This window comes from Balearica regulorum, chromosome 7, assembly GCF_011004875.1.
Source record: "Balearica regulorum gibbericeps isolate bBalReg1 chromosome 7, bBalReg1.pri, whole genome shotgun sequence".
Classification (NCBI taxonomy): Eukaryota; Metazoa; Chordata; class Aves; order Gruiformes; family Gruidae; genus Balearica; species Balearica regulorum.
The window spans coordinates 30,786,657-30,811,359 of NC_046190.1; the positions used below are offsets into that span (position 1 = coordinate 30,786,657).

The 24,703-nt window shown below is 38.3% G+C and overlaps 1 protein-coding gene across 21 annotated transcripts in view; it reads right to left on the bottom strand.

Moving 5' to 3' along the window:
• Nucleotides 1-24,703, bottom strand: part of LDB3 (LIM domain binding 3) — a 128,194-nt gene that overhangs the window by 72,556 nt on the left and 30,935 nt on the right. For 19 of the 21 annotated variants that reach the window (XM_075758748.1, XM_075758740.1, XM_075758751.1 and 16 more), the window contains one exon: nucleotides 15,006-15,157. In XM_075758748.1, the coding sequence (XP_075614863.1) occupies nucleotides 15,006-15,157 (152 nt within the window). Of the gene's footprint in view, nucleotides 1-921; nucleotides 1,925-15,005; nucleotides 15,158-24,703 lie in introns of those variants that run through there. The other 2 variants (XM_075758754.1, XM_075758760.1) reach the window with 2 other exon arrangements.

Consider the following 24,703-nt stretch of genomic DNA (forward strand, 5'->3'; position numbering starts at 1 on the left):
TACTCTGGAAAAAGGGACTTAGAAGTGTCTTAAAATGCAGAGGCTAAACTTTGGTACTGAGGCCTCTCCAGATCAACTGTTCAAAAGATTATTACTTGATAGCTTAAACAATACAGCAACTGCCATAAGTGAAACCTCTCTGCAGGAAGAAACATGGGCTTCATTTCAGACAATTTAGTTTCAAAAGGAGATCACTACTGAGTGAACCACACTCCACTCCAAATGCCTGCCTTTCACCTGTATTTGACAAATATATGTACGTGATCATTTAAAAAAGCAAAAATAATTCCCACTAAAATGCTTTCAAAACACACAATTTGCCCTTTCCTTGGGACATAACAAAGAAAGCACAGTGACGAATGCTCTAGGATGCTCAGGTGAGTGAAGGTGTATTTGTGCTGTGAGAACCTGCATAGCACTGAACACCCCCTTGAAATCTTTCCAGTATATATGGGATCACCAGAGAAAATGAAATGAAAAATGTACAAATATTTAAAAGAATCCAAATTATACAAGTAATAGCCTATTGCCGACCTACAGATCACGATTATGCCTGGAATTCTCATCTTTACAAAGTACATTTTTAAAATTAGGACAGGTACAAAAATGAAACGAAAATAGGTAAAACCATACAAATCAAGCAGAAATGACTGAGACATTTGGAATTGTTTGCTTTAGAGAGGAGATGAATAAGGGAAGACATTACAGAGGCTTAGAAAATAACAAATGGTAGGAAAGGGAAATAAAGCTATGTTCCTGAACATTAAATGAAATTGAAAAGACAACACATATAAAACTGATAAAGGCAAACATTTTTTCCTAGAGTACTTGATTAACCTGAGGTGAAACTCATTGTTACAAGACATCATTGAGACTATGTGAACAGCAGGATATCAGAAAGGATTAGATATTCATACTTACAACAAAATCCCCAACAGCTGCTTTAGATTGGATAAAAATAAGTAACCATACAGATTCTCGTTTTTCATGGCACAACTTAAAAGACTGATAGTGGAAGACCTTCTGTGTCAGGCTCATTATTTCCTTACTGAGGGCTGTGTTGCACCCTCCTCTGAAATACTTACCAGTGGCATCTATTAGAGTCAGAAAGCTGAGCTAAACAAAAACTGGACTCATCCATAGTGGTAATCCTTGCATTAATACCTGGCTTCACACTGAGCTCTGTATTTAGCTTTAGCTGCCACACATAAAATATTTCCATAAGCAGGAGTAAACAAACAAACAAAAAGAAAACCTAGGAAAAAGGAGTAATCCTTACAGGAACTGGAAGATTTCCATATGGAAGATATGGAAATTATTCTACTTTGAGAGCTGAAAACAAGGACTATGTAATAGATGCCTACCTCATGAGGAGATACTATGAAAATAAACACAGTTTGAGGAGACAATGAAAACTGGCATTTTGTTAAACAATAGATAATTAACCTGTGAAATTAACTGACATAACATATTCCTGAAACAAGAGGCTAGAAAATTATAAAAGGCACTAATGTCAATACTCACAGTTGGAATTTATCTGAGAAATATATACCTTCAAGTTCCAAGAACAAGAGCTAATCACTAACTGCCTAGAACAAACTACTCAGAAGAGTTACCGACTGATTTTGCCTCTGAAGTGAGTGCTGTATCCTTCTTCCAGCCATTTCAGCTTAAAAAGAGAAACAATAAATCATATTTATGAGGCATACACATGTATCATGAAAGACAGCAAAAAAGAGAGAAAGCAAAAAAATCAGCTGCAGCCCAGAACACAGAGTTGCTGAAAATCGATTGCGACAATTTATGAACAGACAGAGATTTAGGGGGAGATTCTGATCCTCCTTCTATTGGTGTCATTTCTGGGTACACCCAGTTATTTCTGTGAAGTTATGTGGGGGGGTCTGGGCAGAGCAGACACTCAGTGTCCCCTCTGCTCTGTTCATTGACCATGAGTTTTAGTGCCAAAGCTGCTCAGCACTGTAAACGTTGTTTGTCACGTACAGAGTTAGAGCAAACAACCACATGCTGCATGGTTGATACATAACAGGAAAATATTTGTATTTCAGCAAAGGAATTTATTTACCAGGCTACTCCATCACTTCTGTTGTTTATTATATGTCTGTTTTTCCTCGTTCATTATCTGACCACAGAAGATGCTGCTGAAAACCCATATTCCTTCCACGTTACCGATAAGCTACCTCTGTCATTCACAGTGCTATCCAACCAAGACTTTTATTTTACACTGACTTTGAGGTTTCAAGATGTTACTTTAAAACAACAACATTCCTACATAACTCTGCCCTGGATGTTTATAGCTTTGATATTTAAAAAGAGAGTGATGAGGCTTGCTAGATTTAGCAGACACTTGCACCGGAGAAAAGGGCAGAAGAGGTGAAGTCAATTTGTGGAATGAAAGTGTATGCACTTACAGAATAAAGTGATTATTTACATAAGAGCCATTACTCCTCAGGAAAAAAACATCTGCAAGTTCAGGACATTTTTTCCCTCCCTCTTTTGCTAAATGAACCAAATCCTGCAGCAACATAAGTTTGCTTTTCAAATGATGATGGTGCTGTTGCAAACGTGTGTGTCCAGGTTTACATTTTAATCTACTGATTGCAAAATTATTTTATTCCAAAAATACTACTTGCTTAGTAGGGCTATGAGGAAGATGAAAGTCCAAATTTCACAAATGACTGTGACAATTTTAAATTTGATGTTGAAATGTTCCATCAAGATTGTTTTTCTGAAGCAATTAATTTGATTTTGACTTTTAGACATTTTGTTCTGTATTTTCCAAGTTACAAATGAAAACAAATCCCTCATTTCAAAATGAAAACTTGAAACAATTTTAATGATGACCAAATACATCATTCCAGTATTTTTTTAATTCTCCTTTCCACAGAGACACCTCTGCTCTCCCTCTGTACTGGTTCTCTTTCTTAACTTAATGAAGTTCAAAACAAGATGGATGACATTTTGCAAAGCAGTTCAATTTTGATAACACTGCTGATATAGCTGTCAAAATTTCTACTTGTTCCCACCTACCTAAATATATCTTTAATTGAAGAACACGTCAGTCCCAGTATGTGTGCACTCACAACAAAGGTTCATTAGGAGTCAACTGCATTAAGAGGAGCTGCCTGCCTAAGGAAGGGCTGCAAAAGAGTTCTGTGATGTACTATCAGTTTAACCCGTGTCCTCAGGGGAGCACAATACCGTACTTGCAGAGAGGTGACATATTCCAACAGATAGTAGGTCTTTTTCATCTTCATGTGACTTTTTTATATTTCGTATCTTCACCACTCAGTATCTACCTTCTCTTTTCTAATTCTCAGGACAGCTAAAAGCAACATTTCTTTTAAGCTTTTGCTTTAATTTTATTACATGTGAGAGCTTATTTATACCTTTTTGAGCATCTTAATAATTGCATCTTAATATCTCAGCCACCAGAAAATGAAAAAGGGTCAAATGCATAGAAAGGCAATAAACCAGATTAGATTAGGGTTAGAAATACTTAGAAAACATTTTACATACCTTACCTATCACCTAGTTGAAATGGAGTCGTTCTGGAGTGGAGGAGGTCAGCACATGACAGGATGCAAAACAACAGAGCACGTAGAATTGCGCTTCTGGTGATGCATCCCTTTTAATGCAATAATATTCCTGACAATTTGGCAGGGGTGGGAAGAGACTTAATAGGGACAGACTAAGTATTACTCATAGTTACCACTTTGAGGTGTCCATTTAATAAGTGCTAAGACCAGTAGTAATGTGTCAGTTAAATCTTCACCTAAATAGCCAATTAAGTAGCCAAAGAGAAGCTGCTTCTTTCCAAATCTTGCAGACAAAACTTGAGTCTTGTGATACCATAGTTTGATTCTCTAAGCCCTGCCTGGGACATCAGCAAACAGTCTTAGTGACTCCAATGAGAATCACAAAGACAAAACCCTGAACATTTCACAGTACTTCAGATATAACTGTGATTACTTTAGGGCTAGGATGAGACCTACTTTCCCTCTCTCAGGATATCATCTGTGCCTGCAATAAAATTGAAAACTATTTCCATCAGCAGTTTTGCTCTCTGTATATCAATGGCAAATGCAAATATTAGCATTTGGCCGGATGACTGATTTGTTAATTATTTCCCTGCATTGTGCTGCACTCAGATTGCAAGACAGGCAATTAGACTTTTCAGACCTGGTGTTCATACCCACAGCAATATATGGGCAAAAACTTCTTAGGCATAAATGGCACCAACCTAGGTGCCAAAGGGAAGTTTGGCAAAGGGAAACTTTCCCCTTTCCAAAGGGAAGTTGCTATCCGAAAAAAATCTGTGAACTAGAACTTGTTTGGCAGTATGCAATACCCTTTTTCCTTTACAAGGGATCTGAGTCAGGGGCAGCCACAAACATTGTGGAATAGAAAGGGAAAGGAAAAGGGAAGCAGCCTTGGACAGTTTTGTGGAAGGAAGGGAAATGGAGAGAGTATGCTTAAACCTGAGATTTTTGAAAAGGAGTATGTACTAAAAAATGTTGGAGTAGCAAATTCTACTGTCCTGGTCTCTCTCTGACCCTTTCTACTTCTGAGGCATCTGCACAGTGCCTGTTGCATCTTCTTTACACTTCCCTTCTTTCCTGCTATGCAAAATCCCTTCTTTCTTGAACTGCCCCACATTCTGCCCTCCAGCCTATTCCCTCCTGAGCAGAGCAACTGGCTACCGATGCCTCCATCTCCTCTTAGATGACTGGGCACCAGCCCTAAAATTTCTCCATCCCAGCAGCTCCTATGGGCAAATGGGGAGGCTGTGCCAGTATCCCTGCAGCTCTGCTCTGTGTGTGACCGCTCTCCAATGAGTACTAAGTAGGGACGCTGACACTCACCCAATGCACATAGCAAGCTTTACACTTAACTTCCATGGAGCATGGACACCTTTTTGTCAGGCAGTTTTTTTTCTTGCTGTCCTCCTCCTGCTGTCTTTGCACTAGTTTTAAACCATTTCCAAACCTTTTCTCCTTATCACTACCAAAAAGTCAGGTAATCCGTAAAGAAATGTGGGTTCGTCCCCAGGAAATTTCATCCAGTTATAGAACTTGTTTATGCTGTCATGGATTGAATTTACATGTGAGGTGTATTGTCATCAACACTGTTGAAAAAATACAATACTTGATATCAAATCCATAACTTTGTTTCTAACTAATCAGTTGATTATAAGAATTTGAAAATGAGCTTGCTGTAATGCTGCATTACCAAACGGATCGCTCAGTTATACAGTGATTTACTATACTTGCAAAACTTTGTTGACATCGCTACATTATCATTCAAATCTCTCTCACAGATAAGTTGCTTTGTTTTAAGCTCAAATATGGTATTTTACTAGTTTTGCTTGAGACCATTCATCCACAGATTATAATCACAATGCTGCTTACATGAGTTTTTAATGTTAACCCAATCCAAATTCACCTTTGACTTCACATTTCATTACAGAAGTTTTGCCCAGCTTTTCTAGTAATCCATACTAACTCAATTCACGAATAAAATACATTTGAACTAGGCTGAAACAGGATTCTATTGGAAGGAGAATATGGGTTCTTTTCACTTCCTACTTCTCATTTACATGTTTTCTATGGCTATTACTGATCAAAGTGTCACATGTTCCTCTCAAAGCTTGCTTTAAAATAACAGCAGAAACATTAGGATGAACAGAAGTGGTACTTTCAGCACAGTGTAGGCAAACCCACAACACTTCAAATACTCCAGAATATATAAGAAGGTATTGAGTATAAATAGGAAGCCACTATCCTCACCTCAACAATAAATCAGCTAAATGCAGAATTTGGATTGCCTAGCTATAGAGAATGGAGTTACAGAATCAAAAGTGAGAGGCTGAAATACAATCAAAATTATTAGAAAGGGATCAAACCTTAATGGTATATAACCTTCAGATATAGTGTCTCACCTGAAATCTCTAAATTCAGCATAGTTATTTATTATTAATGATTTCATTATTGATTATTTATAATTACTGAGACATGTTAAAAAGAAATCTATTTAAGGTAAACATACAAATAATAAAATAATTTGTCAGCTTAAGAAGAGCAGAAAAAAACCATTTGGGTTAGGAAAGGATCTAATAGTGTAGAACAAAAAATTAGCTATTCATAATAAAGAGCAGAAGCAGCACTCAATGGAGATTCCGTATTTTGTATGTAGCCTACCATATCCTGGTCTTAAGAGGTGACTCAACTCTCCTCAGTAAAGATAATAAATAACAATTTTGAAGAATCAAGCATCAAAAATATTTATGTCAGTTCTTTAGCTGAAAAATATCCAAAGTGAACCATAGTGATTTCCGCTGTTTAATTTTCCCCTGCCAGGCAGGTAGCGTACCTGAGACATAAGACTACCCCCATTCAAGTATGATCAGGTTCCACTGCAGTCCTGCAACTCTTGGCTTCTTAACGGCTTCCTTAAGGGTGAAAGTCACCAAGGTGCAGATTTCAGAGGAGCACTGGGGACTGCTGTAGAGCATCACGCTAAAGAGCCAGCTCTAGAATCAGGGAATCACAGCCAAACTTCAAAGATACGATGATTCACAAAAGAATAATACAAAGCTTTGTAGCTGCCTTCTGTTGATGTAGAAGCGTTGTCCAAATTCAAACAGATTTCTAATACTATGCAGATGAAGTCTATTTTCCCCCTTGCCACTCAATATCTTCTAAAAGCAAAAGCCTAACCCGGGATACTTTGAACACCTGGACCACAGGTTACTTTCTTTAGTTTCCTGAAGCTATCAATGAAGCATATTTACTTAGCTGATCTTCCTGTAATTCCTCTTGCGATGTGGAACTTACAGTGTGCCACATGGCTTTTAGAGCATTTCTAATTGATGTATATGGGAGAGAAAAATTAGTGAACATGGATAATTAGCTCTTAACTACAGTCCGCCTCATTTAGGCCTTCACTTTTTCTGTTTCTAAGCTAAAACACTTCAATGAGTTTTCCATTAATCCTGTATCTGAGAGACTTTGTCTGGAAACATAACTCCATGTCTTAAGACTGCTAAGTCAAGAAAGTTAGCCAGGACTTGTCAAAATAGTTTCCTTTTGAGGTACTCAAGTATTGTTTGAATTTGTCATTACAGGAATGCAGAAACATGACAGGGCCAGCCTGTACCCAGTGCTCAGTATTGCCAGGCCGCAACAGACACCAGCCAGGGAGAGCACAGGCACGAAGAGGTGGCCAGACCCTGAAGGTGCCAGACAGCCAGGGAAAACAGACCTTGGTCTGTCTCTGCTCTTGTGGTAAGAAACAATGGGGCCATCGATGATTAGGATCTTTGTGAAAAAGCATGAGGCCTGGCAGCTTTTATAGTGGCTGCTGGGCAAGAAACACCACAGTAAAAAGGATCCAAAGGAAACTACGAACCTCACATGCACAAATAAAACAAAGCAAGATTGATCTAGTAAATCCTTAGTATTTTATCTGATTGAACAGTTCCTCATTCCACTTAAAAATACTATATCAGCTATTCCAATTAGCTTCAAGTGTGTGATTTACATTTTGACATGATGATACTTAAGCTAATCAATGTTAATCAATAAGAAAAGGTCTCAGCCCTAATACATTGCGATCTTCCTATCTAACGTAACAATTAGGGTAACTTACCAACTTCCTCATGGCGGAATGCAATCAGTAACTGTTTGTCTGAAAGATTACAACTGTCGTGTATTTAGTAAGTTGTGTCAGCCCTCTGACTCTGGGGAGATGTGCCTGTGATACCCATCTTGACCTTTCCACGGCAAGTGCAATATAATATGTGGAAGGATTCATATGGAGATTATCTTTAGCTTATCCAGAGAATATTTGTCAGACAAATAAAATTAAGATTTTTAACCTCACCTCTAAGCTGGTATTTGGGGGGGGGGGGGGGGGGGGGGGAGTGATCTGCACTCTGAGAACAGTTCTGATCTTTAAGTAGAATCTTCTCGTAATGAAAACTTCATTGCCCTTTAACGCCTTGGCATATATCCACAGTTTCCAGGCTCTTTTCTAAAACTAACAAGGACACTTTATGCAGTGAGTGTAAATAGCAGTCCACTCAATTAAAGTGGTCATGTAAGGAATATATTTATATTTATTGCAGTGACTGACATTGATATTTTATTTCATTTTCCATGGAAAAAGCTGTTCATTAATTTTAACAGCATTAAATGTTACTACTCAAAGACAGTAACTCACAGCCCTGTCCAGATGCTAGCCTAACATCTATTAACAAATCCTACTGTCCTTGCATACCTGCGTACAGACACAGTTGGGTATACAACGGGATCCACCTCCATTTCACAAGGAGTGAGGGAGGACCACCTCTCTCAGCTCACAGTAACACATGGTAACTTCCTTAACGCACCAGTAGGACATATCTTTCTTTAATGCTTTGAGTGCACAGCATCATCAGAAGTTTGGGGAGGAAACCTTGGCTATTGGATGCAGATGCCTCTCACAAGTTCTAGAGTCACATGTGTAAGCAAAATAAATTAACTAGCATTACATGCCACATTCACCATTAGTATTCCTCTCCTTTTTTTACTAATCTGCTTAAAATTTTGAATATATACACATTGTGATTCAGTAAAGCACATAAGCAGCTGCTTGACTACTCTGCTTTTCTTAGCTTTCCAAAGTAGATTGCATAATACCTCTCCTGAGTGCAGGTACGTGCAGTTACCTACTAAGGTACTCCCTGAGTGAATTGTGGAGGGCTCCAACATGGACTGTTACAGAGCTCAGTACTTGGCCCAGTCTAGATCATAATTATTCCAGTGAACATCACATGGAATATCTAACATTGGACCAGCTTGAATTTTTGTATTTCTGATATTTAGCCAGTATTTTCCTAATTTAACCTTTAAATCCTGCTGAGAATCATATTGGCATATTTACACATAATTTCTGTAGAACTCAAGGGAACAGATTAAAGGACAAGTCTTCATTTTTAATTTTTTTCTTTTTATACTCTTATTTGATTTTTTTAAAGTATCATCTGATTTTGGGCTATATTTCTATGGCAATATGAACATATTTGTACTTGAAAATATGATAAGTGTCCATCATTTCTTGTGAAATGTTATCAAATGCCAATGGCACATTTTGTCAACACTTCAGGCTGAGTTGTTAAATGCTGTGTTCTGACAGGAGGCAAGTCCTTAATCCAGTCTGACATGCTCACAACCATCTCACTCTGCTTTCGGTAATTCAGACATCCTTACTGGAGTCTTGATGTGGTCCTTGTTCCCTAAACTGCTAGCTATTGAGTCCCAGGTGGGACTCCTGAGTTTAAGAGGGTTGCTGCAGCCTCATCCAAGGAGCAGTCATTTGGTACTGTGCAATCAGCTTCCACAGTTTTAACACTGCAGTCAGAAAGGCAGGAACAACCAGGAAAAACTTTGTCACTCCAAGAATGGATTTCAGGAGATATATTCACAATGCTGAACATGAACACTAGGAAATTATCACTAGCATTAGTGTTCCTTTCAAAAAAACCCCAACTCATTCACATGGGCTCAGATGCTACCTCTAGTATATAAGCAGTCCATGAATGAAAACATCATTAGTCTGATGAATGTCCAATTTTTTTAGAAAAAAAATCCAAATCCATATTTTCATTTTCTGTTTGTTTTTACTAATCATGTCCTACAATGCTTTTAGGAAATGTTTCTACAGAATAGTCTGTACCACTATTTCAGACTGTGCTTTCATCGGTATTGTTTATATAGTTCGAACTTACTCTTAAACCGGGATAGATACCCTCTTCTAATTTTTCTGAAAATAAATGCAGCCTAAATCTGGTTCTGATTTAAAATGTGCCCATCAGCAGACCTAAAACATGCACAGAAGTGGTTACTATTCACAGCTTCAGACAAAAGCAAGCCATTTACAGTAACCACTGAATTGCCCTTGCTTGCAGTTTGCTGTCACCACATGCTTTATTTATAGTAGGCCTGAAATAAATACTGCAGGATCAGCCATCTTTTGGTACTGCACAAAAAAGGAAAGCTATTAAATATTTACCGTAAGTCTCTCGTAGCTTTGCTTCTCACACTTTCCCTTTCACTAGAGAAAAAGACTATTTAGCTCATGAGTTCCCAGCAAAAGACAGTCAATTGCGACTGGAAGTGAACGGTAGCATCATTGGCATGCCCTGGTAGGGGGAGGTTGTGTCAACGCACCCAGGTCACAGAAAGCCTGCACCTCGCCTGCTCCTCCAGCAGCACAGGGTGATGCCAAGGTAGGAGTCTTAGAGCGTCACAGTAATGTTTGTGCCAGCAGAATGAGGGCACACTCATGTTACAGCACTTTCCAAAACTAAGCCAGTACATTTGGTGAATCCTTTCCAAGGAGGCTGATCAGATTCCTTGAGTTAAGATCAAATGAATGTTGTGGATGCTCCAGTGAAATGTGTTGATAAATAATACTGCACTCTCATGCATTGCATTTACTGTGAATTTAAAAAAGAAACCCATTTGTATGAAATAAAAATAGATTTTGCATGCACTTCGTTTTTCACGTGTGAACTGAATACTGTAGGACAATAAGCTGATGGCCTAGTCTCTGTGGGACAGCCAGCCAGTTACAGATGAACTTTGACTGCCCCAGAACTTAAAATGCCTGGGGGCAGCTGTGTAGCTCAAGTAACTTATTAGAAACTGATACTGAAAAATGACTGAGAACTAAACTCCAGTAGGTCACAAAAAGATTAAAAGCAAAGCAATGTCTTTTTCCACCACAACCCAGGTCATTATAGAGTATGATCACAGCCTTCCATTGCATTGTCTAGCAGAACTAGCACTAATCCCACCGCAGTACACCTAGAGTAATAAAGGTTTCTAAGGAAAAAGTGACAAATTTATCAGGGAGTTTAGAGAAGGAAACTGTTACAAAAAACTTGGTATCCACAAATTCCTGAACCTCTAATGGGATATCTACATGACTGAAACATGAAGAAGTCATCTCACGCCAGCTCCGCACACTAAGCACTCACCCAAGAGCTATGTTAGTGTACAGTGAACAGTGCAGACTGATGGTACTTGCAGAAAAGAACTAAGTTTGTATAGCCAGAGAAACACAGTCATTGTTTACGCAGGCAAGTACGAATGGGCATTCTTAATTCTTCCCTTCTGCTACATTTGATGTCGTGCAATTTGATGTCCTGCACAAGTGCTGACACCACAAACAGCTTTTCTTGACAGCCAAATAAAAAATAACCAGTTCCCCACCCTGAAAAAGAAATCCCATGGGGAACTTAAATGTGATAATAAAAGTAGCACCAAACACTGCCTGAACTGTCAGGTTATAAACAATGCTCATGAAACCTTCATGACCAGGATCAATAAAAGGAAAGGCCATTGCTCCTGAGAGCCAAGAGCCATTAGAAAACTAAAAAGCTTTCTGTCTCAGAGCGTTTATGCCTAGATTTCACGTTCCACTGCTTCTTCCATGGCCTTATAGACTAAACAAGCAAGTTCACTTCTACATCCAGCGCTGCAACAGCGAAACCAAGCCACCATTGCCTGGTAAGGAATTCTGTGACCTTGAAACATATTCTACAGAGCCACATGACTACTTTGCATAAATGTCCAAAATCATCAAAATTTAGGGCTTAAGTTTTCCCATCACAACAGTCGATTTCCTAATACACATATACACCTTTTCCATTTGAAAGGATTCCAAATGTTTCCAAACTTTGACACAAATTAGATAACTGAGTATACCCATCTTTACAATCTTCATGGAAACTAGCTTTTCTTTTCCATAGTAGTAGAACACTCCACCCCAGTTTCATTGCTGCAATGGAAAACATTAGACATTGCATATCTAAAAAAGTAAAAATGATCTCTTAGCACAGTCATCTTCCTGGCAACCAAGTCCCAGGAGATTTTGCCTTTCTCCTATTTTGTTCTTATTTGGTTGAAAATTACTATTATTAGTGATTACTCTCATATTTTTCATTTCAACTCTTCTTCTCAGCAATACAATCTTTGTAAAATTATTTTTGTTGGAAAAAAAGTGTATTTCATTCTAAATTTTGGGCAGGTGACTAAACTGCCACAATCTTTTTGCACTTAGGTAAATTAAACCATTTGTGCCTAGGAAAAATTACTTTTTCAAGGTGAGATTAATCTAACTTCCCGAATATTGTGGAGATGCCTTTTGTTCAAGACATTGGGATGCTGGATCTTTAACAGGGTTCTATGCATATGTCAGTTGGCTGAGATCACATGCTGATAGGGTTTAGCTTGTATAAATACTGAATTGTGCCAAGTGAAAGCCAGCTTAATGCCTCTGAGCACAACTTTTTTTAATAGCCCCTAATCATCTAAGAAACAACACTCTAAAAAAAACCAAACCTACTTTTCAGTCTGTCATTTGTTTTTTCCGTGTAACTCTAGTGAGGCCGAAGGGGTCACCAATGCAATCTAGTAACTCACATCAAAAAATCAGCTGTCATACTGAAGAGAAGATTCGATGAATTGTATAAGTTTAGAGCCAAAGCATCATCTGTGAAAGTTCTCACTTGCTAACAAAGAAGCTGTCTGTCCTATTTATGCTTAATAGTATTTCATATCACTTTACACTGTTTTTCTTCTTTTCAAAATGGATCTTAACTCATCTACATCTATTATCTATGCAAGCATATTTCAGTCTGTGGAACACTCCATTACTGCTTACTTTGGCTGTTCATTATCCATGTAACTTGATTATCTGAATCACATACTACTGTTTTGGAACCAAAAGACAAAGCCTTAAAAGCAAGCCTTAAAAAATAAAAGGAAACAATAGAGCAAGAAAGCAATAAATAATGATACTTCCACTAGTATTATGTGGACAAAGAATAATGTATACCACAATAAATAAAGCTTTAGCTGTCTGAAAATACTTCAAGAAACACTAACAATTACTTCGATCATTAAACAATAAATAAGATGTCCTCCTGGATGCTGTAAAACAATTCTTTTTTTTTTAATGATGTGGCCACTAGAGTTGCTGCTGTTGTAATTTAGAGGTCAGCAAGTACAAAAGCACAACAATTACTCACATGAAATACCCCTGCTAACACTTGATCAAAATTACTGTTTTAGATGACTTGCATCCGTGACATGTATTAGGATAATCTATTTTTGTTAGTGACAGATTTGGATGTGGAAGGAGAGGTGATAGTTTGTAGTTTTAAATGGCAGGCCATAGAGGCAGCCGCTGGACCGCTGTTCAGGTCCGATATTTAGGAAAATTAACTCCAGCACAATAAGAAGCATTTTCTCTCAATATAAAAACACAAGGATCCAATAGAAAAGCAAACAGAAGTTCTAAAATAAATTATCAGAAAGGATTTTCCTTAACTTGCAAATACAAAATAATCCAGAAGAATGTAAATCTTTTTTTAAAAAAATGTAATACATATATATATTCATACTATCACTAGCATTCATTAGAATGGAGCAAAAAGAAGCTGGAGTGGGCCATAGGACGAGAATCGAACTACATGCATCAAGATAGTGCCCCATCTTCCCTCAACAGCTTTAGAAGACCATTTTCTTCTGGCTTCCGATATAAAGCTCATTTCAGTACATTTAGGATTAGGCTCCTGATGTCTATTTAATTCTGGCTGAAAATCTTGCCTGGGCACACTAGAGGCACACATGCACGTCATACAAGGTGGCAGAAATTCTTCCATGCATCTCCCTACCTCCCTTGCATTCATTGAAACAGCTAGACCATACCCTCTGAGAAAAATCTCAGAGATTTTCTTTGAGAAAATCTGTAATATCTGAAAATCTGAAGAGCTTTAATTTAAACTCTTTTCCAGGAAATATGTAAGTCTACGCAGTGTACTCACAGAAGCTAACAAATACGTTGCAATTTTGTTAGCATCTTTCTACTTTGCATACTTATTTTATACATTATCTGCAACACCCACTTAAGGACAAACTTGAGAGTTACAAAGTCATGTGGGAAATTCGGCCATACATTTTGCTTTAGAGTACCCTGCCCTTTCTTGGAAACCGCAGCTAAAGATCTTTTTCCCTTAGGTGTCAGTCATTGCTGATACTGCTTAGATCTACTGCACATCCACATATGAGATTTTCTGGTATATTTTCAGAAAACATACTTCCACATTACAACCTTTCTGTACCAGTCTTTGCCTAGCCTATGTAAAATTATCTTCTCCACAATGCAATAAAAATAGCAGTTATTTTGCTTTATATAATTATGGAGATTTAAATATTAATGCAGCTATTACAGAAAATCTCTGTGCAAGATTATCTGATTTGAGAACAAGTTTCCTAAAAAGGAAGCAACATTAACCAGGAAAAGTTAAGAGACCTATTATGTGAAGACATTCTGCTTTCTCTATGGCAACACATCTTTTATCACCTCTCCCTGAGAAAGTCTGCCCTCTCCACGTCCTACTGACTTCCTTTCCTGCACTCAGGCCACACCTTTCTTATTCTGTCAGATGCCAAGAGGCCGCTTTCGAACTCACAGGTGCCAGACCATTAACACAAATTCTCAGCCTGCTGTGACTGACTACTCACCCAGTGAATGACAGGTTCTGGCCACACACTGACACCACTTGTTATGATGGTTGTTTCTGGAATAGTCGTTCATAAATTAACCAAATAAAACCGTGTGGTGTCCACATGGGAATAAGCAAAAGAAACATCGCTGTTGGATTTATTTTTAACAGAAGCCTGAATGGGTATGGGATTACACCTGTATGCAGTAGGCTGAATTCGACACAGATACACTCAACATATCAACCATACTGATTTCTGTAAGAATCCATGCTGATTTCTACAAGAAGCAGAGCAGATTTTGGCTTTCCATCTCACATCTGTGCCATGAACACTTCAAACAGATCTAACAGCCAGATAAAACACTTATAACCCTTAGTCGCGACTTTCATAGGATGCCCTTAGGAATGCAAAGACTTTATATCAACATACTTCTGAAGAGTGAGGCTCAAGTTGTGGCTGGCGGACTTGATCTTGTTCTGGGCCTCTAAGTGGGTCATGCTGTCAGTGTTGACTCCATCAATGGCTACCACAAGGTCTCCTTGGTTCATCTGTGACTGTGCTGCCTTGCTGCCAGGGGTGATCTGTGTGGGAAAAGGAAAAAAAAAGTCCTATCAGGATAAGTCATCCTGTACACAAAGCACTTACAGAGAACTTGCCCAGAATTATAATGAGGAATATATACAGCAATAAATACAGTAATAGATACAACACTAGCTATACCTATTATTGTATGGGTGGAACAACAGAATTTATGGAAATTAAACTCAAAGTTAACTCACATTTCTGCAAAGGTCCAGGACAAGATCTACTTGTCAGTACTTCCATTTTGAGAGGGTAAGCCCGATGTAGTGGTTCCCTTACCACATATTATCTCCTTCTCAAGGGGATAATTATCACTACTTATATTGGAGTAGTATATAGAGACATTATTCAGAAGCGGAAAACTAATGAACCACTATCTACTGCATGATTTTATCATATTTTTCCTCCTAAAAGCTATTTTTCCCAAATTAATTCATTATATTGAGCAGACAGAAAATGAATGTGTGTGAGGGACCTTGGACATGCTTTGCTTCTTTTATAGTGAGCTTTACAGGAAATCATTCTGCTTAACCTTACCCACATACAACTATAGCTGCATTACCAAGACAGATTACTATATACTTGAGATGACCTCATCAACCCGTTGGACCTGGCACTCCAAAGACAGACCAGCACTTTTAGAAATAAGAAGCCACAATGCTTCAACTACTGAGACAACAGTTCAGAAATTCTGGTTGTTCACTATGGCATCACATTTTGTTAGCTCCAGATGCCTTGTGAACTGCATCTTCTCTGAATGGATGGTATCCTGTCCCCAATTTTACACAGCCCTCTCGGCTTGCATCTGGATGACACTGATACTGTACAGCTACTTACGAAACTTGACTCCATTAGGGAACTCCAACTAAAACCGAAGAGCCTTCACATACCACCAGCTAGACAAATTTTAGTGAGGACATCAGTGTTGTCCTCTGCTTTCAGCACTCAGTACTTAAAGGCTACGGACATAAGCTATAGGTCTTTGCTCTTATTTTTAAGTACTCCCTTACATTCCTCACTTTTAAGAAAACCCAAGGACAATCAACAAAGGCTGCAGTCAAAAACTCTGTTCCTTCAGCATAGTGAGCATAAAAGAAAGATGTGTCTGCTATGAGCCAGAATTCTCCTGTGAATTCAGCCAGGCTGAAACTGTGAAGTTAAATTCCTAAGGAAACCAAACCCAACACAAATCCAAACATTTTTCCTCATCAAGTGAAATTCCTTAATCTGCCTTCCCTAATATGACCTCAAAACACTTAAAAATATGTACATACTCAAAACAAAAGTCTTTCCAAAACAATTCCCTAGACTGCCTGTTTGTGTTCTTCCACTGGCAAACATCAGAAAAAAGGAAAAAAAAACCCCTTTTGACACCCTGTTAACAGTGCTCAGTATCGAGGCTGGCAGTCTAATTGACAGTGTAGTCTGACAATGGGAGTTGTTAATTTACTAGAGGAGAAGCTGTAGTATCAGGTGCTAGAACACAGCACCCTGAATACTCGGACGCTCTACTTAAAAATAGAGATTACTTCGGAATTAGCCACTGTAAAAACCATGCCAGAATTGACCTGACTGCAAGAAACAGCTTTCTATACCTTTTCATTAGAGATAAAAACAATAAGAGTTCTATTTTCTGAGTGAAGGACAGCCACAGATATAATGTTCTTAGGCAAAGCAGAGTTGACTGATAACGGCAGTGCCATTCCCTGACGTATTTTTGTAGTGTTAAGGAATTCAGGCATGGGGGAAATACTTTGCAGTAATTTCAATGATGGAGTTTTATTCTGCACTTTAATGCACCCTCATAGAAAGAGATTAGTAGAAACAAGAGGTTCATATTACAAGCATAGTTTTCCCAACCTATTATACAAACATTAGCTTCTATGCATTTCATTGACTTGCATTGTGCAAAGTACACAGAATCCAGAAGCCTATAAAGAATATGGATTATTTGCATACCCACATGTACTTGTATAGTTACTGAAAGACCCTTCCCTGCTCAGTTCCCCAAATATGTCAAGAAACAGAACTTGCAATAAAATAAGAGGTCGGGAAAAGGCAAAATGTGAACAAAAGCCAAACTCAGATAAATCAGTCAGTAAGACTTGAGTTCATCAAGTAGGACACTTCAACCTTTCCCAATTTATCCTTTTTCTCAATTAACATGAACTGTTTGCCAGTCAGGTAGACACCAAGGCTGAGCCTTCTTGATAAAGATTTTTTAATAAATAATCTTCACACATCACTTTTCTAAGACACCACTTTTTACCTCCTTATGAAACATGCAAGTTCTTGCCACAAAACGTTAACTGTGTGATGCTGATAGTTCCAGTCTTCAGACAGCTGGTTCCAAACACTGGGAATTCCCCCTTTCTGCTCATCAAGAACGAAGACTGGTTTTTGAACATCAGCCCAGTTACTGAAAGTCAAATGTCTGCCCTAATTTGGGAATTCTTACTTTTCAGAGACATCTCTCCTTCCACTCCCCAGTGAGGCTTCAAACAAAATAAGCCCAGAGAAGCAGAGCTTCCACAGAAAGGATAAAGAAGTCTAGATCAGGGACAAGTTTAAGATAGCTGTAACATAGTGACTTCCCTCTCAGTTCGTCTGATCTCTGCTTTTGGCAGCCTCAAATTTAAATGTTATACTTAAAATAAAGATACAGCAGATAACTACAACTGTCCTAGAATTAGAGTAAAATTTAGAGGGCGGGGATGGTTATAACTAGTGACCTGATTTCACTTACTCTAGTGGAATGTTTTCTGCCTAACACTTTTAGAAAACATGAAAATGAAAAAATATATTTATCAGGAGAATCTATCAAACAAAAAGTCCTGGGTAACTTCAGATTTGTGATTTATACAAATTTCTAATTATGGCCATTGCAATATCCTTTCTGAGGCAAAGAGCTACCAGAACACCATACTGTGAAAGAGAAGGAAATGGTCTCAAACATGGCTTACCAGCCAGCATTCCTTTATTTGAAAATGAAATGAAAGGGATTTGTAGTCATGTCTTCAGCTAAGTATAATGGTAACAAATTCTGGCCTGGATTCCTTCATATAGCTCTACCTTTCAAATTCCCCTTTCAGGGGCCAGCACTCCATTGATGTCACTTTGCCTCTAAAATTCAGCTTACCCTAGCTTCATAGACAGTAAGACACACAAGTATAAAACATGGATCTAGTTTATCGTATCTGTAATTCAGAACCATAATAAGTATCAGGAAAGAATTACTTCTTCCCCCATTTCTCCCACTGGCTAAAGGCATGCTGTATAGATTATTCGGTTCTGTAGAGTTTTATATAGAAGGCATTATTAAAGTCTGGATGTATAATCTGTATAAAATATTCAAAGTACAAAATGATACCTATTTTTGTTAGTAGCTAACAGGTTTCTTTGTGACACTTTCAAGTGAACCCACAGCGTGCATTTACAGCAGACATTGAGAACAGTCAGTAATTGTTGGGGACAAAATACCAGTGTACAGATGGAGATATAGGGCAGCCAGATCTGAAGTGTCAAGGCACATTCAAGACTATCTTGTTCCCATTTTTAAAGATCCAGCAGAAAGGAATGGAATGCAAACTGTTTATCTGTTGGTATTTTCCTTTGAAAATTCATCTCTGATCTACTAAAAATTTACTAAATATAGTCACAGAGAAGATCTCACTGGGTCTGTGAAATCTTTAGGAATTATTTTCTATTTAAAAAGGTTTTAAAAAATATTTTTTAAATTAAGCATGAATGCTAATTCACCTTTGGAATTAGACTGCAAATCCAGATCTGTCCACGTTTGCTTTCATCTCAGCCTCTCTTACTACTTATCAGAAGTAACAAAAGAAGAGAAATACAATACTGTCTAGGCCAAATATGCATTTTTCAATTTGGCCACCCATGTTTTTTTTCCTTAAAACATCTCTGGGCAAGATCTAGACAGAATTATTTCAGAAAACCTTTGTAATAGTTTTAACTCACTTGCTCTGGATTGCACATAGCTTTCAGATGCTAGGTGTTGCAAATGCCTTTATTTAAGGCTATATGTTCACCAGAGATTCAAGGTATAGCTATTTCTGTCAAGGCAGCACACTACTGACACATCTGATTTCAATAGTATTTCTTTAGCACCTTAAGCCCAAGCACAGATTTCATCTTGAAAAGCCAAGCATCTTTCACCTCTCTCAGAAAAACAGAGGAACACTTGCTGCTTCAGAGATGTGAATTTTCAGCCTTCACAAATTTCCTATAAGGCAGGCATCTGACTTCCAATATTCCCAGCTTAAGGCAAGCAGGCAGGCTGGAAGTATCACATGTTGCTTTCAATGCACCACAGAGAATTCTTACTACGCTCTGTCGTGAGCAGATCTGTACACTGGGTGAATATATAGTAAGACAGTGACAGCTGTGCCCTAAAAAATAAGTCTGCACTGGGTTCAGAGTAAATACTACTTAGCAGGAGCTCTGGGAGGCAGTGTACAAAGTGCAGCTGTTGCTGCACCACCTTGAGAACAGCACATGTTCCCATCTAAGCTGCCTTGGCTACACTCCAAAGGGGGAAGAGATAGGGATCAGGCAGCATTTGAGTAGCTGAGTGTTAAAATACTAATGAGAATGCTTGTGTCAACAGATGGATGGACACTGCTTTTCTACTCTAAGGAACTCCTAATTTACAAGGCAGGCAAAAATACATAGGGAGGCCTATACAACTGAGAAGGTGTTAATATGGTAGCTTGCAGCATTGGCCAGGACCTCTTCTTTTTCCAGGACTTGAGCTATGCCTGACCCCTTCCTGACCCAACACCAAAATCAACAAGTTATATTTTCCGCTTCTCATTTAAGGACAGCATTTCAGAGAGACAAGTATTCACTAGCACTAGAAATATGCTGAAGCACTGGGAATGAATACCTTCTCCTCTTCAGGATCTCTGGAATAGAAGAAAATATTAAAACAAAATGTTCCCTTCCATAGTCAGAAAAGCTAGAAATCAGAGATAGGACATAGGCTATCAGTTACCAGAGATTATAATATACTCTTACAAGAAAAGGAATGGACACACACCAAGGAACATGAGAAAATATGTTTCCTTTATGGAGGAAACAGCATTTAAATCTGCCTCTCTCAAATTTTTCCAAGTGGGTTTTTGTATAGATGCTTCCAACAAACCTTCATAGGTTTTCTAAGCACTGAGACTCACAATGCCTGGGAGTGGCAGCAAAACTTCCTCGTTTTACGCATAGGAGCACGACATACTGAAAGGAGGAGAGACGTGCTTTGAAATCCCACCGCAGAACAGTTACACTGAACTGGTGAATGTATGAATCCAAGTAGTTATCTCTGGACTGAAGACATCAGTTCCTCTCCCATTGTGAACAAGTTAATTGAAGAAATTTATATTATTGTTTCTTGAATGTGTCACTTTCCATCCCTGTCCCCACAATAAATGTGTAACAGCTCCAAAAGAAAAATCATGGGTTTTCTTAGCAACTAGAAGACAGTTCTGGACAAGAAAAAACAGCAAAGAAAAGGAATAAAACCCACTGGGATAAGTCATCAGGCAGAAATTCACCATTTCATTCAACACGTTTTAAGAAGGCGTAAAACAGGAACAAAGAAAGAAACGGCCTAGATAACCTACACCATAGAGGAAACATCCCACTGTCTTTGATGATGGCTTTTATACCTTTCAATCTCAGATGGGAGAGCTGAGCAAGACCGATTAAATGTAAAGTCAGAGGACTGTATGAAACTGGAAAAGAAAGTCCTTGCATGTACGACTAACCAAACCTAAAGAAAGTTCCCTTTTTGCAGCTACAAATATGTCTCATTGTTTTCAATTTACTACTAGGTTTTACTTTTTTTTTTTCTGTTTTTTGTTTTTAACGAGACAACAAAACCTGCCTTAAATGAACACTCATGGCATCTGCAAAATATGCCACTGACACCTTGAAGAGCTTCCGTCTATATTAAACAGAGCTGAGCTGGCAAGCTGCAGAGATACTCTGAAGTGGCCTCTCAGGCTATGCTTCATCTGTAGATAAGAAGGAAGATTACAACACATGTGAGAACACCCAAAATAGCTTTAATCTACCTCTCTTGGCTACCAGGAGCCATGATGCCACAGCAGCACAGAGATTTTGTGGGATAGCCAGCCAAGCACTTACAATTCAGGACACCCTGTGCTGAAACGTGTACTACAAGAGCAGAAAGGCCATTGGCACTTGAGCTATCCGGCTTACCTCAGTCTCGGGTATGCCAGGCCACACTAGAATGATACCACCTCAATTAACATCACAAATTTTCCTTCTGCTTAATGCCTTTACAAGGCTGCTTTTCAGGAACAATATATAGGCTCTTCAAGGAAGACGACAGAGAGCTAGCCCTTCTTGCCAAGCTAAATAGACCCAGGTGATGAAAATAAGCCAAATGTAAAAGATTTTCAGCTGGGAAAAGAAAGGAAGTGTAGAGGCAATGGCACTAGGCAAGGCTTTGGGGGATTTTTTGAGGGAGGGTGTCAATGCTCCAGTGCCTGGTTAGAAAGAAGCTCATTCTGTTCCCTGCCTGAACTCCACATTATCTGATTGAAAAAATTTTCAATCCTTTGTTAAAAAATAATTTAAAAAAATATTTTGGAGTTTGCAGCTGAGCCTGTTAGAAGCATGACTAGTCTGTGTACACCAACTGTAGAGATAATACTAAAAATGTGGATGTGGCTTTTTAATAGGATGCATTGGCATTGCTAGAAGACTATGCAGCTTTCTAAATCTTGTATGGTATGACTAATAGTAATCTCTCTTCTCCCGGTCTTCATCTAAAAATAGCTGTTAGATCTATTCAGTCTATTCTCAGTTAGCATCACGTACTGTGCCAAGATAATGTGTGCTATGTATCTTGCAGAAATGAAATGGCAGCAGAGAGATGAGTCACATAATAAACTTTGATTGTTCTGTTTCGATAACAGTTTTTAAGTAACAATTGAGTAAGTTCTTCTTTAGTATCGATGAGTTTAATAACCTTAATGCAAATCAAAACTGAGCATATAACTGAGGGACCGATCCTTAGTATCCTGGCAGCCCGGTGTGTGTCAGCAGTTCTGTTGACTCCCCTGCAGCAAAGTTACACTCGGCTTGTGTTTGCAGGATCAGAACTGCCAACATTTTTCAAAGGTTCCCCTTCCTCTTCCCTACTTCTCTTTTTCAAATTTTAATTCATTTTAAGGCAGTTTTATAAGGTGGATGTTTCTTTGTGTTTCAATTAGATCTCAGTTATCAATATGGCCTTTCACATTTTCACAGCTAATGGCTTCGTGAATTCTACATTCTGTGCAGTTTTTCGACCTCCTCGTACAAACACAATTTGTCTTGTCTCCCCCTACAAGCATTAGCAATAAACGGAGGGATGTATGTCTTTTGCTATTGGTCACTATGGTGGCCATCTTTTTTTCAAGTTCATTCTGCTTAATGCATTTCATTGTATAAAACTAAGACCACAATGCTTTATAACTTTGAGGGGCTTTTGATTGGTTCAGCAACAAGAAGGCCTGACTAAAAGGGCATCTGAGACAATACTGAGAGTTTTAGTTTGGCAGTTATTGGCCTGCAGGCACTTCTGATATTAGAGCAACTCGAACGAGCTTTGACTTTAAGTTCTGAGGTTCCAGCACTGATTTGACTGATGTATAAGTGACTCTTCTGCTCCTGTGTGTTTGTAAATTATTACTTATTACACTGATGCAGGCTTACATTTAACCGTTCTTTAAATGTGCATTTGTTTACTGTGTTTGTTTGTTTTTCTGGCCACCAGAATACCAGAGGAGTAATTCTTCCTCTGATCACTAAAACATGAGCTGCCAGTTTGACACAGCAAATAGCAGTCCTGTCTCCAAACCAGAAATATGTAGTATTCAACTCCATGCTTGGCCTACAGATGCTAGAATAGTATACACAGAAAGGCAATTGTATGAGAAAAGATGAACTGTAGCACTCGTCCACAGTGACAGAGATGTTGAATCAGAACTAAATTTGCAGGAACTACACTCGATTTCATGCCATTACTTTTGTGTCTAAGGTTTTAAGAGGCCATATTGCCCAATGTGAATCTGTTCAGCATTAAACATCCACCCTATAGCATCAATTACTCATTAAACACTCTCCTTATCCACAAGAATAACTGTTTTGTACCCGTAGCATTCATCCATGCTCTGTGAGAGAGTAAACAAAAGCACAGGCTTCAAACTTCAGAGTGAAGAACTCCTTTCAAGATCCAAGTGAATAAAAAAAAGAACAGAAGCAAAGTTCCCCTGAGAAAGTGCAATGCAAATTTCTTCTGTGATATGCTGTATCATGTTTAGTGCATAACATGACATCCTGCCACATATCCCAGCAGGACCTTTGAAATTTAAAGATGTAGCAAGTAAAATACAGTCTTGACACATTTAACAGGTATGTAAACTGTTGGATGTTTCAGGAAGCAAGGGAAATTGTAGAGATTGAGGATGTTTGTTTTATCTGTTAAAATGTAATAGCTGAAGGTTTGTTTTCCTAGCTTTTCAAGCACAGAGAGAGATACCACTTCCCCTGTGAAGCCACAGGAACCACATTTGTTTAACAGGAAATAATTTGAACATATTGATATAATCTCAAATCTAAAAGGGAAAACTTGCTATGCTGAAGATTGTGAAGACTGACAAAATAATTAAATGCCACACAATCTGAATTTTAAAAAAAGGAAGCAGCTTGTTTTACCTCCTCTTTATCTTGACTAAGGAGGGTTGTGGCTATTGCTGAGGACAAAGATTGAACTGTATTTATAGAGTGATGATGCCAATGCTGGTTTTGGGTGTTTTAACCCACTATAGTAGTGTGTACAGCAATCTTCAAAAACTTCCCACTTAAAGCTTGCAAAGTATAATAAAAACCCTCAGTTTTTATTTGACAAAGTACAAGCCAGTGACATACGTGTTTTTCTCAGGGTAAAAGCATCACTCTGAATGAATTTTACATCCATCAGCTTCATAATCCTCTACTGCATAAAAATGTAGCTGAGTACCTTCCCATACATCTCACCATGGCTTCAGGGCACACAGCAGTATCAAGCTGGAAAGTTTTCAAAATGTGTTTTTTGTCTTTTTTCCATATACTATTTTCCTCATATTCTAAAATAACCAATTTTTATGTGACTTTAGAATGGCTTCCTGTTTACAGACAAAATGAAATAATAGAAAATAAACATTTTAACATACTAGTACTGTCTCTAGCTAAAGGCTAGTTCAGACTAAAAATAAGAAAAATTATCAAATTAATAAGATGTAATAAATATCATTTATTAAGATACAGTGATTTTTGTTCAACTACTAATGCAACATGGGTAGGTTTGGTGACCATAAGACTTTACCTACTTGACTTCTCTCCTCTACCCACCCATCAAGCTTGTGATGAAACAGGAGGCCAAGTAAACCCGTACAGAGTGGCTCCTACATTAAGAGAGCTCACAAGCTTGTTTAATTTCTGGCCAGAAAAAAGTCAGAACAACTGGGTGTGCTACACAT